A 14,648-nucleotide genomic window follows, 5' to 3' on the forward strand; every position below is an offset into this window, starting at 1 on the left:
CTTGACCCCTACAGTGATCGGATCTGGTGGCTCTGTTATGCTGTGGGGGGCATTTTGCTGGCATGGTTTGGGTCCACTTGTCCCCTTAGAGGGAAGAGTCACTGCTAATCAATACAAAGTTGTTCTGAGTGATCACCTTTATCCTATTGATGAAACATTTCTATCCTGATGGGAGTGGTCTCTTCCAGGATGACAATGCCCCAAATCACAAGGCATGAGGGGTCACTGAATGGTTTGATGAGTATGAAAATGATGTGAATCATATGCTATGACCTTCACAGTCATCAGATCTCAACCTAATTGAACACCTATAAGAGATTTTGGACCGACGTGTCAGACAGTGACACGTAAAAAGATACATTAAAATTAAAAAGGCAATTCTTTATGTTTTCAAAAATATAGTTATAATAATTGATTTTTGTTTTGAAGAGATTTAAAAAAAAAAAAAAAAATCATGAAGGAACAGAGAAAATATTGGTAATTTTGTGTATTGTGGAATCCTGCTCTGACCATCTGCACTGTGCTGATCTCTGCACACAGACATACTTACTGTACATACATACAGTGTGAATATCTTCAAATACATTTCTTTAAAACAATTGTTGCAGTGTTCATGCAGTTCCTACATATTTGTATTTATATTTTGTTAACTGCAATGTCTGCATTTCTCTATTTTATTTTAAGATATCTTTACTTATATATATATATATATATATATATATATATTTATTATTTACTTCCATAAAGGTAGCTATAAATATAAAAATCACATTTCTTCTGTTTGTAAGATCTGACTATAATGTTGCAAATGTGACACATTCTGTTTACACATTTCTTTATTGCGATAGATTATTTTTTGTTTTTATTTCTTGCTTTGGCAGTGCAAACGTATGTTTTCAATGTCAATAAAGCCCCTTTGAATTGCAGTGATTTTTTTAAAATGACATTTGTGAATGAAAAGACTTACACATCATAATCATCATATTTAAAATGATGGTTTTCCCTGTGGAGGGCGGCAGAGTGCCGTTAGAATAACTGAACTGCCATTAATCACGGCGACGAAAAAGAACGTAAACAGGAAGTGACAAAAATCGAGTAGGTTGTGTTTTTGTCAGCTAGCGTTAGCTAAGTCTGTGTTTTAACTGTAGATAAAGTAGATAATCGGTTGGATCTACACACAAACTCAAAATGGGGAAGCGTCAACATCAAAAAGACAAGATGTAAGTCTGAAAGTTATAGTGAACTGTTCACTGCACAACTGAAACGTGTTTGTTGTTGTTAGCTTAGCAGGCTAACAGTGAGTAACGGACCACAGCTAACTTAGAGTAGTTTACGGTATTTATTTAACACTACCTTTATTTTTCTCAATTTAATGTCGTCGTAACGTTTTCTTTAATCTAATTGACGCGTGTGTTTTTCATCCGTACAGGTACATCACATCTACAGAGTACACTAACTTCTACGGAGGGAAACGAGCAGGTAACGTTAGCTAAGTTCAGTGGTGGAAGAACTACTAAGATCCTTTACTGAAGTGAATGTACCAATACAGCAATGTAAAAATACTATATTACAAGTCAAAGTCCTGCATGAAAAATCCTGCTTAATTAAAAGTACATAGGTATTACCAGTAAAATGTAGTTAAAGTATTGCAGTAAAAGTAGTGGTTTGGTCCTTCTGACTGATATATTATTATATATGACATCATTAGATTATTAATAGTGAAGCATCAGTGTTAGAGCAGCATGTTACTGTTGTAGCTGCTGGAGGTGGAGCTAGTTTCAACTGTTTTATATACAGTTAGCTAGTTTTGTCCAGTGGTTCCCAACCTAGGGGTCGGGCCCCTCCAAAGGGTCGCCAGATAAACCTGAGGGGTCGTGAGATGATTAATGGGAGAGGAAAGAAGAAAAAACAAAGTTCTGATACATAAATCTGTTTTCAGTTTTTGTGCTTTTTCTCTAATCTTTGCTTTTTGGTTAAATATTGGATCATTTAAACATTTATTCAATTGAAACCATGTGAGAAGTTTAGAGGGAAAAATCACTATTTGGAGGAGCTGTTAACAACTCATAGACAGCTGAAATGTGACCCCGACTACACACTGCTTTTTGTAAGACATCAAAAGCCAAAAAGGTTGGAAACAGCTGGTTTCATCTTTAACAATGTGTCTTAAAAGCTTGTTATATTATCCAATGTGTCAAACCTTCATCTGAGAAGTAACTAAAGCTGTCAAATAAATATAGTGGAGTAGAAAGTTCAATATTTCCCTCTGAAATATAGTGGAGTGGAAGTATAAAGCAGCATGAAATGGAAATACTCAAGTAAAGTACAAGTACCTCAAAATTGTACTTAAGTACAGTACTTGAATAAATGTACTTAGTTACTTTCCACCACTTTACTCTTCTCCAGCGCTCATTCATTCCTGTTTTAATGTGACCAGAGTACAAACATTAACTTCTGAGGCTGTGTAGCTGCTCTTTTGTGTCTATTAGCTTACATTTTGACATGGTGTTAGCAACCAGTTTTCTATACTACCACACTGAACTTAATAGAGGCTAATGAATCTACAATAATCAGTATCCTGGTTATGATCAGGGTTTTGGAGTATCCTGGTTTCAGAAACCTGGATAAGGCCTTATACCGGTTTTGAGAAACATGTGAAGTACTGTGCAAAAGTTTTAGGCACTTAAGATGTTTAGATTCTTATCCATAATGCAATACCATCAGAAACAAATTTATTCTGCAGCATGACAATGATCCCAAACATACAGCCAGAGTCATTAAGAACTATCTTTAGCGACAAGAAGAACAAGGAATCCTGCAACAGATGGCATGGCCCCCACAGTATTAATGGTATTAATTTTAAAAGCATCCAAATTTTACTTTTAGTGCCTAAAACTTTTGCACAGTACTATACAGTATATGCTACCTGGAGTACTCCAATAGAAACCACGATACTGTGGCATGTAGACACCTCATCAAGGCTTCCCAACAGTCTCTGTTGGTGAAGAAATGAGATGTTGGAGAATCAAGACACATCTGGACACAGATGATCAGAATCATGTAAACAGGGAGCTGAATAACCAGGTTTCTCATGTTCCATGTAAACCTCATATTAAGGCAAGTCCATTTTTATTTGTAAAGCCCAATATCACAAATTTGCCTCAGGGGGCTTTACAATCTGTACAAAAATCCTTAGATCTTCTATTCGGATAAGGAAAAACTCCCTAAAAAATCCTTTAAGAGGGTAAAAAATGGGAGAAAAGTCAGGAAGAGCAACAGAGGAAGGATCGCTCTCCCAGGACGACAGACATCCAATAGATGTTGTGTGTACAGAATAGACCAGGAAAGCAAAATTACAGAAATCCAGCATGGACAAACAAGATGACAAGATTATAGATGTATCCTGAATAAGATCAACCAGGATAAGATTCAACATCTGGATTCCAGCAGGCGTGTCAACACAATCACTGATGCAGTCTAACATAACTATCTAATATAACAGCCCTGCAGTTATTTCCACCTTCATGAAAGTTCTCATGATCAGTTTTTGTAAAGACGTGTTGACTTCACGTTCGTTTTGGAGGCTGCGGTTTGTGCTGCTGTTGAATCGTATTGTGTCATATTGAGAAATGTTACTAGCCCACCTGATTTATATCAATGAAGCTAGACTCTCATTCAACAGCAGCACCACAAACTCCAGTCTCCAAAACAATCATAAAGTTGAGTCGACACCTGTCTGAAACAGTTTCTACATAAAACAAACATTATAATCTTTATGAAGGTTTGTTGTAGGGCTGTTTATATTAGACCAGAGGTTCTCAACCTTTCTGGCTTGTGACTCTTCAAAATGCAACAATGTCAATTTGCGACCCTCATCAATGGTTGTACGTCTGCCAGTTATAACCAGTTCAACAAATGAATGATTTTCTTTTCCTTCATTTAAAAAAAAATAACTTACAGACCTGAAAAAAGGTCAAATTACCCAGTAATTTGTGACAAAAAAAAAACGAGAATTGAAAATGTTTTTGGTCATCTCATGACACCATGTGGGGGTCCCGAACCCCAGATTGGGAACCACTGTATTAGGTTACATTAGTTTTATCAAGGTGGACCATTTTTGAAAGATGTCAGTCAATTCATTGCATGGAAATTAATGCCATTTGATGTTTGTTTTACTTTTCAGAAATCCCACAGTCAAACTTCAGACGGCTTTCATTTGACCACTGCAGGTAAGAGACTTGTTTTCCATCCATGTAGAAGAGAGGTGTGTTAGATGTCTTATTTCACTCTTCACGTTTAGTTGTTTCAATGTGAACTGAAAAGCACTTATAAACAAAACACATCAGCAGTATCGTCCATATATCGGGTTGACACTTAAAATTTACAGCTAGAAATGTGTTTTTTGTAAATTGCATAGCTTTAAGACTCAACTGTGACTCGACTGTTTTCTTTGTAACGTTTCAGCTTGTCCCTTCAGCCGTTTGAGTATCCCGTCTGTACTGAGGAGGGAGTTGTCTTCGACCTGCTGTGAGTAGAAACCTTACATTTTAAAAATTTTACAGCCCCTATGTGTAGTATTCGTGGTTGTATCCAAAAATACACAATGTCAGTCCACTAAAATTCCCCTGCAGTTCCGACCCAGCGACATTGGAGATAATAGGCTGGAAGCAACACAAAGCCTGCACCAATTTTCACTGCAAACAAAAACTAACGCCATCATCTCAGCTGTCATTTGGTTTTTGTGTCATTACCGTGCATGCTGCTGGATAAATATCTAACTTTCGGGACCTTAAAAACACAACGACGGTTCATATCAGGATATCTCCCTGTTGTTTTTTTGTTATACAACATGTTACAGCTCGTTCATATTATGGCCTCTGGTTGTGTCTGTGTGGTCCTAAAATAAAGATCACTCTGTTTCTGCCTTCTCTCTCAGGAGCATTGTTCCATGGATCAAGAAGTACGGTACTAATCCGGCTTCTGGAGAGGTAAGCAAACCATGGATGTGCTAAGAATAACTGGCTGTCGTGTTCTGATGCACTCCCTTTTTGAAAGTCTCTCACTGGGTGCATACACAGAAAAAGTTCTTCAGATGTTTTACAGCTGTTCTTTTTGCAGCAATTTTTGTATGGAAAAAAAAGGTCTTTTTGGGACAGTGTGCATCATGTAAAACTGCAGTACTGATGCCAAAATCACTTCACAGCCCAGAGTGATTCCAACAGCATGTTTAATCAGCTTTTCTTTATCTACGGCCATCTTCTCGTTGTTTATGTAGCTATAGTTGGTTAAAAACTTGCATAATTTAAAGTCATTTATTATGCAAAACATACTAAACATTCATGCTCCCACCTTCTCAAATGGGAAGATGTGCACAAATAAAGAAAAGTATTATTTGTACATATTACTGTAAACCAAAAAAATGTGAAGAGTTTTGGTTGAGGGCAACTTGAAGATGTCACCTTCAAGTGGGAACTTGTGAAGGATATTCTCACTATTTCCTGACATTTTATAGAATAAACTGCTGAATATAAAACCTGAAAATACACAGGCCTTGAAAAACATCAGCTGTTGTTAAGTTTAAAGTACTTGACAAAGACGATCTGTGTGAGAGTTTCGTAAAATATCTTTGTCTGCTTTTAAGGAAAAGAGAGATCTTTTCCATTCTGTTTCAGCAAATGAAGTTTTGAACGCATTGTTTTTATGATTGCACTGTAACACCTCAATTGTTCTTCTTCCCCACAGAAACTGGAGGCGAAGTCGCTCATCAAGCTGAACTTTGCCAAGAACAGCGATGGTAAATATATGTTTCTGTGTACTTAAACCATAAAAGATTACTGTAAAAACTAATAAAATGATACCGACATTAGAGCTGAATAACCTTAATTTCTCAGATCCGAGTTATAGAAATCAGCCAATCGTTAGAAGTAAAAAGGTCAAAGCCGTGCTTTTCTAACAGCTCTGCTGTGTGAGAGTGGCTTGAAAATGAAAATTGGAGTTAAAGAGCATGTTAGAGGGTAATTTTTGCGGGCGGATGAGAGCAAATTAAAGCAAGTAGAGGAGGAAGATGTAGGAGAGGTGATATAATTCAGCAGGGAACGCGTTACGTGACGGTAGCCCCTTGACTTCGGGAGGAATTTTCAGCAGATTGTGAAGCGACTCTGCTGCTCTGCCTGCTTCAGTCTTTCTTTCTCATTTCGTTCCAGGAAAATATCACTGCCCCGTTCTGTACAACGTCTTCACAAATAATTCTCACATTGTTGCCAACAAGGTCACCGGCAACGTGTTCTCTTATGAGGTTGGTGAACTGACGCACTCTCACTGCGCCGATCCTTACAAAAACTTTCTTTTTTAACATAGATCAATGTCTAAAATTACACACACAAACACATACAGAAACGTTATTGATTTAGATGTCAGTGTGATACAGACACTCAGCCCACAGGGTCTCATAAGGTTGCTGTCTTACATCACGCTGAATTAGTCGTGTACAATAAAATAAGTTTCTGTTTCCACTCAGGCTGTTGAGCAACTCAACATCAAGACCAAGTCTTATAAAGATCTGCTGACTGACGAACCTTTTACCAGAAAAGACATTATAACACTTCAGGTGGGTTCTTCACTTCTTTTTCTTTTGGTTTGCAAAGTTGAAATCACATATTTTAATCTGATGGAGAAATTATCCTTGTTTTTTTTTCCCCTCACAGGATCCCACAAACTTGGACAAATTCAATGTGTCCAACTTCTTCCATGTGAAAAACAGTCTGAAAGTGTTGGATCCAGGTGAGAAACGGCGCTGTGACCCGTCACACGTGTGATGAGATTTCATCTTCCACTTCATCAAAACCATTAATGTGTTAGGAGTAGTTGAAGGTGCTTTTGATAAACCATCTTCTTTCCCCGGCATGGTTCAGATGAGGAGAAGGCCAAGCAGGACCCGGCGTACCACCTGAAGAGCACCAACCTGGAGACGAGGGAGACTTTAGCTGAGCTGTACAAAGACTACAAAGGGGATCAGCTCCTGGCTTCCACCATGAAGGAGCCAGAGGCCAAGAAGACAGACAAATTAAACGCTGTAAGGAAAAAATATTATGAGTATTAAGTTATCATCACCCGCAAGATGTGGAGAGTGAAACGTTTATCCATCTAGATTGTTTTGGTGCGAGTTGCCGAGTTTTGGAGATATCTGCCACAGAGATGCATCATGTAGGAACTGTTTCTTTCCACCGAACTACACCCGCCAACCGTCTCACCGTGCAGGAGGAAGCATCTACTCGTGGTTGGCAGATTTCTCCAAAACTCGCACCAAAAGGATCCGGATAAATAGCACTACTGATAAGATTTTGGGGTGAACCGTCCCCTTCAAGCAAGTTAAATATTTGGATGAACAACACACTGAAATGGTCGATAGTGAAAACATGATACACATGCACACAGACTCACAGCATGTAGGTGACGGTATCTTTTTAAAGTATAGTGGGAGTTTATCATCTGATGGCTGCCGGTCCAAATCCCCAGGCTGTAATATTTACTTTGCACACAGGAGGGAGCCGAACACACAGTAGTTACTTGAAAAGCATTGTGGACATCAAGACAAACAACCCCTGCATCCACAAACAGAAGAAAGAAAGAAAAATCATATTTTACAGTTTGGAAATATAAGGAAAGACCCTGGCAATAAGAACATAACATTAACCTGAGTGAGAAGTGAGATTGGTACAAAGGCCTCTTGAAACAAACAGCGTATTTTATGTTCTTTATTCAATTAAAATGCTTTCTAGATAGTCAGGTTTAACTGTAGTTGAAAAAACAAACACACAGATGTGTATCAAAGAGGGTCAGCTGCGGTCACCGTGATCCGTGTCCTTAAATAAACGTCGGTGGGGCTGATTCGGTTTGAACGGCATCAACGCCTCTTTTCTTATCAGCTCTCCTTTGATGCTACGCCATGTCTCATTTTCTACGCCAGAGCTTTTCCTCAGTCGCTCCCCCTGACTCGGAGTTCACAGTCGAGGTGACGCTCTTGACAACATCTGATAGAACAGCGAGAGTATACAGTAGGTCAGACGGAGCACACAAGGTAAAGTCTGCGCTTTCATGCGCCTCGGCGAGAAATAGAGCAGAAGAACCGGGACTGTAGAGTTATACGTGAGCTTTTGAAATCCTTTCTTCACTTCGCCGCTTTCATCTCTTTTGAGATGTTCTCTCTCGACTTAAATAACTCCTCCGATCTCGCTGCGTTGTTTGTTGTATTTTTTGGGTGTCGTACATCGTTTCTCGCTCAGTTCTCTAAATCCCTGCAGTACCTGAAGGCAGCAGGGCAGATGTGTTGATAAATCAGCTTCTGAGAGGTGCGGCGTCAGAGCACAGTGCCGTTACGCGCCATCGTTCACTGTGTTTACCTTCAATAAATGGCCTGAGAATGACATCAGGCTGCTACAGTGTAACCACACACACACTTCTTCAAACAACAGACAGCTCGGTTATTACTCTGCTTTTTTATGAAGGAGACATCAGGGTTTGCAGGGCTCGTCATAGGTCACCGTGACCTCACAAAACATGTTTTTTTTTTTTGGCCGTAACTCACAAATTCATACGCTAATTATGACAAAGTTTCACACAAATGTCTACTGGGATAAAATAATGAAGTGATGACATTTTATATCCGAAAGGTCAACTTCACCGTGACAGCGAAAAAACACTTTTCTGGCCGTTATTCAACACCATAAATCAGGAACAGAAGGGGGAGATTGTGACCATATTTCACATTTGGTCGGATACTGAATCGGTGACACTAATCTCGGGTTCCCACCTTGTGATTTTATTGATCCTCTGTGCTGTCGGGGTTGAAGACGTGTGTGAAGCATCCACATTTTCTTTGCATTTTGCTTTCCCAAAGTACTTGTATGAGTTCACTTCCTCTCCATGGATGACAACCAGGGCAGGGGGGGCCTCCTGTTCCTCTGCTAGTCCACCACAAGCTCATTGGTTTTGCTGATATTGAGCTTCAAGTGATTATCTTTGCACCGTGTGACGAAGCTCACTATCAGTCCTCCTGTATTCTTCTGTAAAAATAGTCTGTAAGTGAAGACAGCATGATTCTCACTGGAATCATACACGTCAATATAGCGATAACTTCCATTTTCGCCAAAAAAATACATTTAATACCTTTTATTTATGTTTATTAGATTCATTTTGAGTCTGGACAGACATGGATGTAAACTGAAACTTGACTGATTGTTGGAGGAATACAACCACGAGGTGATATTTCTAATTTATTTCTATCATTATTATATTAACTAACCGATGAAAACAACTCCATCTGTCTTTGGGAGCAGATTTGTGGTGATGTGTGTTCATGTCATGACTCTCTGAACCATCCAGACATTTCCAGAAGAGAAGTTTTCCCATTTGTCGAGCTGTCATGTGATCTTCTATTTCAGAGCTGAGACCAGAATTTAATAATCACAACACCCCGCTGATCTTTAGCACATTGCTGCACATACATGAACCAAAACAACAGGTGCGCACGGAGACGCCCACGCTGTCCGGTGCGCCTGCCACCTTGCGCTTATCGTTGCACTCGCACGGTTAAAATAGGACCCTAAAGCATCAACTGCCCCTTAATTATTAGATGGAAGAAAGCTCTCTGAGCTGAGGTGGGGGCTGGGCTCTTAATTATACAGAAGCTGCAGGGGCTGTCATTAAGCTAGTTTACACTTGATGCATCACTTAGTGCAAATGAGGGGACCAGCTAAGTAGAGTATGTAGCTGGCAAGAAGTGTGGTGGAGTGGGGAAGATAATTCTTCAACTGGAGGAAAACGTTTAAAACTTCCTTTTTTTAATGAGAAAATCTCCGCCCTGTCGAAGTTCCCCGGAGCAGAGAACCTTCTAGACATATTTAGGTGAGCCCTATTTCACAAGGTTAATAAATTCACTGTTAAGGGCTCCAACAGGTGTTTTTTTTCCCCCTCCATTATTGATTCATATCTCTGTCGATAAAATGCTAGAAATAGAGACTAAATAGCAATCAGAGTTTCCAAAACCAGAAAATATTCAATTTACAGTGATATAAATCAGAGAAAAGCAGCAAATCCTCATACTTGTGAGTCTTGTGAATCTTTGCCTGACCCAAAGGATTAAATGATTAAACAAGAATCTAATCATTTAGAGTGAAAATTATTAAGGAAATCTTAACCAAAGGTCCACTTATTTTCATTTTCCAGAGATTTCATCCATATCTTGTATGTCATCCCATATATGACCACCTGTTTTCACATGGCCCAAGTTCAATACATAGGTCACATGATGATAACTGAGCAAACTATAGCCACTGATGAATACAGTGAGATGCACTTGAAAGCTTCGGAAACAGCTGGAGAATCTAAGTGGATCTTAAGATATGCTAAACAGGATTTAATAAGAGTCTTGGATATATCTACAGATTGATTGTTATTAGCTAGTTATTAGACCTGTACTGTATTTTGAGGGGAAAAAAGAGAGAAACATCCTGATTCAGTGGCGTTTGAAGGCATCATAAAGGTATAAATTAACAGGAGAAGTAGTGTAGGTGCTATTTTTCCATTTTTTTTTATTTGTATGTCTTTTTTTTCCCAGGCTCACTACTCCACAGGCAGAGTATCCGCCTCCTTCACATCCACGGCCATGACCCCCGCAACAACACACGAAGCAGGCAAGTGAACGTCTTTACACGAAAACCCTCACAGATTCACCTCTTCTATCTCTCTATTGTCGCTTTAACCTCTATTTATCCCGGGAGGACAGGCTCTTTTGCAGTAAATCACGGCTTTGTGCTCAAACAGTTAAATGTAGCTGCAAGTGGGAACGGCTCTGTTTCTTCTCCTGTCAGCCTCTGAGCTGCTCCATGGGAGAGATTTTGCTGTTATGCAACTGTATAGTAGTTTCAGTACTCTTGAGAAGAAGAGGACAATGTTTGGAATTAAGTGACCCAGTTAAGATTTCTTAAAAAGGACTGCATGATGCCATATATTTTATATGGATGTTCGCCTTTGTCTAAGAAACATAGAGTACTGTGATATGTCTTCTGTTTACAGATTTATATTTTAGTAGCCGGGTCTCTATCAAATTATTTGTCATTTTTGTCTATATGATGTAGTCTAAAATTGAGTTGCTAAAACAGGAATTTAAAAAGAAGCAATTTGCATTAAGGATTGCTCAAAGGAGAATAAAACATTTGCATAAAAACAGCTTCCACTTCAGAGGCTTTGGGGGCTTTTCAAAGGTCAGACATCTTACCTGCACAGACTCTTAAACAATCAATACAATCTTAACAGTTCCTGTTTGGTTCGTCAGTCACAATCTCAGATGCCGTCCTCCGTCTAGCCACGGCGAAAGAAAATAAGCCTGTGATAGGTCTCATCAAGGTTATCTCTTCTTTAAATCGGTCTGTTACAGATGCCATCGCAGACGACACCGTACGTTACCAGTACGTGAAGAAAAAAGGCTACGTCCGTATACACACAAACAAGGGAGACCTGAATCTTGAGTTAAACTGTGATAAGGTAATGACATGACATACTCACACATACACAACGGATGTAATTATGAAGTATTATATGTGTTGTATCAGGGTTAAAATGCTTCCAGAGTTGTAGTTTCCACGTCTCTCCCACTTTAGACAAAGAATTCTTATCAGGAAATCACAAAACCATCTTGTTATTGAACTTACAGAGGCCTCATAGTTCCACGTGATCGTTGAAGGATAAGATTACAAAGAAAAAAGGACTTTGAAGTTCATTTAAAAAGCCTACATCAGGCCTGTATTTTCTAGTTCATGGCATCACATAAATGCAGGTAATGTTGGAAGGATGCTGAAAAGAAAAAAACGTATAAAAAGCAGTGTGGTCGTGCTTACAAATACATCAAGCTTAGAGGAGCTGATGTCATTTTTATTGAAGATATACAGCAAATTAAATGTTATTAAAGAGTTGTATTGCAAACCATTAAAATACTTTGTAAGCTATTTGTTTTTGAAAGTGAGGGTCTGTTTTTTATTTTTTTTTTTGACAAGGGTTTTTTTGCCCTCATGAAATATGTTTCGGGGACTTTTTTGGATAATTTCCAGCATAATTTTTTCAAATGATGGGAAATACCTTGGTTATATGTTGCATGACAGACCAATATTCAATGACTCTTATTCAAAAGCAGCTGAACTTATGATGCAAGAACATTTAATGGGTAAACAATAGTTACACTGAGTTAATAATCAGTTACAGATTATAACTGTCTGAGTATTTTTACCCATTTTTACTCATTTACATATTTCATTTTCAGAAGTACAAACAATAAACACAACGTTATGCAACAACGTCAAAGTTCAAAATGTCAACAACATTGCTGACTGTCCCTGTTGTTCAGCAGAAACCAGGAAGTAGAACATGGTTGCTCAACAACCATCCTAAAACAGACTTATGACTGCTGACCTGTTGTGAAAACAAACCAGGATATTTAGCCCCACCCTAGTTGACACTTAACTGCCGACAAAGTGCCATAAGCTGCCCCTGAGTTGCCGGAGGCTGCCCCTGAGTTGCCGGAGGCTGCCATTGTGGTGCCCCAGGCTGCCATTGTGGTGCCCCAGGCAGCCACTGTGGTGCCTCAGGCTGCCGCAGAGGTGCCCCAGGCTGCCATTGTGGTGCCCCAGGCTGCCACCGTGGTGCCCCAGGCTGCCACCGTGGTGATGGGAAAAATGATGGGAAATTCCTTGGTTCTATGTTGCATGACAGACGAATATTCAATGACTCTTATTCAAAAGCAGCTGAACTTATGATGCAAGAACATTTAATGGGTAAAAAATAGGCACACTGAGTTAATAATCAGTTACAGATTATAACTGTCTGAGTATTTTTTTACCCATTTAATACATATTTCATTTTCCAGAAGTATAAACAATAAACACAACGTTACGCAACGACGTCACAGTTCAAAATGTCAACAACATTGCTGACTGTCCCTGTTGTTCAGCAGTGTACTTCTTCAGCTGTTTACTATTCCCCTCTTAACCCGCAATCATAAGCTCTTTGACAGCTTTTGGTAGCTGTTGTGCGCACGCAGAGCCCACCACACCAGGACCCGTATTTGTTCACATTGTGCAGTGGAAAACTTTAAGTGTTAATTGGGTTCCAGCTGTGATGACTTGAGTTAATGATATTGAATGCCAGTGCTTTCTAAATGAGCACATGAGTGAAAACAGGGGGATACTGTTTATAGTTTTGGGAAATGAGTCTGTCTTTTGGTAGATGGCGTCATGGTTTGGGGATGTTTAGTTAATAGGCCCAGTTGTAGTGAGTAAGCGATCGAGAAAAGCTGTAATGTGTGGAATAATTAACATCAGACCTTATCTCCTTATTGACAAGACCCTTGGAATAACCTTTCATACTGGTGAACTGATTCATGGTTGAAGCTCTCAGACTCCACTGTTAAGAAAGGCTGCAGATCTCTAACAAAAACTGGTTAACAGCTCTGTGGCATCATTGATCGTCTCCTCTGTCCTCCTCCCTCTGCTGCTGCAGGTACAGCTGGTAGAGAGGAGGAGCAGGCTGGAGTCAGCCTAAAGTCTATAAGAATTCAACTCCCTCATATATCTAGCTAATTAGACTCAATCGTTACATACAACGAACGTCCGTCTTGAGCTCGTTCATAACAGTTCTCTTTTAACATAAGGAGCTGCGTATGGCTGTAAAACATAGCGGCTGTGGATGAGAGGAGAGCAGGAGCACGTCGTATTTAAGTTTATGTTCTGCTTGTTGAACAGTGTGCCTTACTGTCAGATTTTGTTACACTTACGGCAGCGAGCAGTCTCAGTCGACTCAAATAAAGTATAAACTAAAGTCTGTTTGATTCTGTCCACTGTGGCCTCTTTGCTCTGCTGTGCGTGTGTGTGTGTGTGTGTGTGTGTGTGTGTGTGTGTGTGTGTGTGTGTCTGGGGCTCAGCCCTGCCCTTGTGCAAACAGACATAGACCACAGACAGAGAGCAGAGGAGAGAGACAAGGAGACGCAAAACTCCCATTCTCGAGACAACAACATGTAGCTGACTTTTTTTTTTAAATGTTATTTTTTATTTATTAAGTCTACATGTTACTAAACTTATGTTTGTTCAATTATGTTTACATTACACAATTTCACTCTAAAATGGAGGATTATATTTAAGTTACATAACACAATTTCACCCTTACAATAATAAAACAGAGGATTATGATTAAGTTACATAACACAATTTCACTCTTACAATAATAGAACACAGGATTAGTAAAGGGTGTATTTTTGTTCCTTTTTATTTCAAAATGGGCGAAATCATAACCTCCTTAGTTGAAGTAATTACATAAAGTGAATGAAAAACCAGGAAGTAGAACATGGTTGCTCAACAACTATCCTAAAACGGACTTACGACTGCTGACCTGTTGTGAAAACAAACCAGGATATTTAGCCCCGCCCTAGTTGACTCTCAACTGCCGACAAAGTGCCACAAGCTGCCCCTGAGGTGCTGGAGGCTGCCACTGTGGTGCCCCAAGCTGCCACTGTGGTGCCCCAGGCTGCCATTGTGGTGCCACAGGCTGCCACTGTGGTGCCTCAGGCTGCCACCGAGGTGCCCCAGGCTGCCACTATGGTGCGA

General features: G+C 39.6%; 1 protein-coding gene across 1 annotated transcript in view; it reads left to right on the top strand.

The window, feature by feature from the left end:
- The first annotated feature begins 1,055 nt into the window (after positions 1 to 1,055).
- ppil2 (peptidylprolyl isomerase (cyclophilin)-like 2) overlaps positions 1,056 to 14,648 on the top strand; it is a 33,618-nt gene continuing 20,025 nt past the window's right edge. Inside the window, exons 1-12 of the mRNA XM_042421967.1 lie at positions 1,056 to 1,220; positions 1,430 to 1,479; positions 4,184 to 4,229; positions 4,465 to 4,527; positions 4,937 to 4,988; positions 5,743 to 5,794; positions 6,204 to 6,295; positions 6,518 to 6,607; positions 6,705 to 6,780; positions 6,912 to 7,072; positions 10,616 to 10,691; positions 11,435 to 11,541. Of these exons, the coding sequence (XP_042277901.1) occupies positions 1,189 to 1,220; positions 1,430 to 1,479; positions 4,184 to 4,229; positions 4,465 to 4,527; positions 4,937 to 4,988; positions 5,743 to 5,794; positions 6,204 to 6,295; positions 6,518 to 6,607; positions 6,705 to 6,780; positions 6,912 to 7,072; positions 10,616 to 10,691; positions 11,435 to 11,541 (897 nt within the window). The 5' untranslated portion in view covers positions 1,056 to 1,188. The remainder of the gene's footprint in view (positions 1,221 to 1,429; positions 1,480 to 4,183; positions 4,230 to 4,464; positions 4,528 to 4,936; positions 4,989 to 5,742; positions 5,795 to 6,203; positions 6,296 to 6,517; positions 6,608 to 6,704; positions 6,781 to 6,911; positions 7,073 to 10,615; positions 10,692 to 11,434; positions 11,542 to 14,648) is intronic.

The sequence above is a fragment of the Thunnus maccoyii genome, chromosome 9 (assembly GCF_910596095.1).
Source record: "Thunnus maccoyii chromosome 9, fThuMac1.1, whole genome shotgun sequence".
Taxonomy (NCBI): Eukaryota; Metazoa; Chordata; class Actinopteri; order Scombriformes; family Scombridae; genus Thunnus; species Thunnus maccoyii.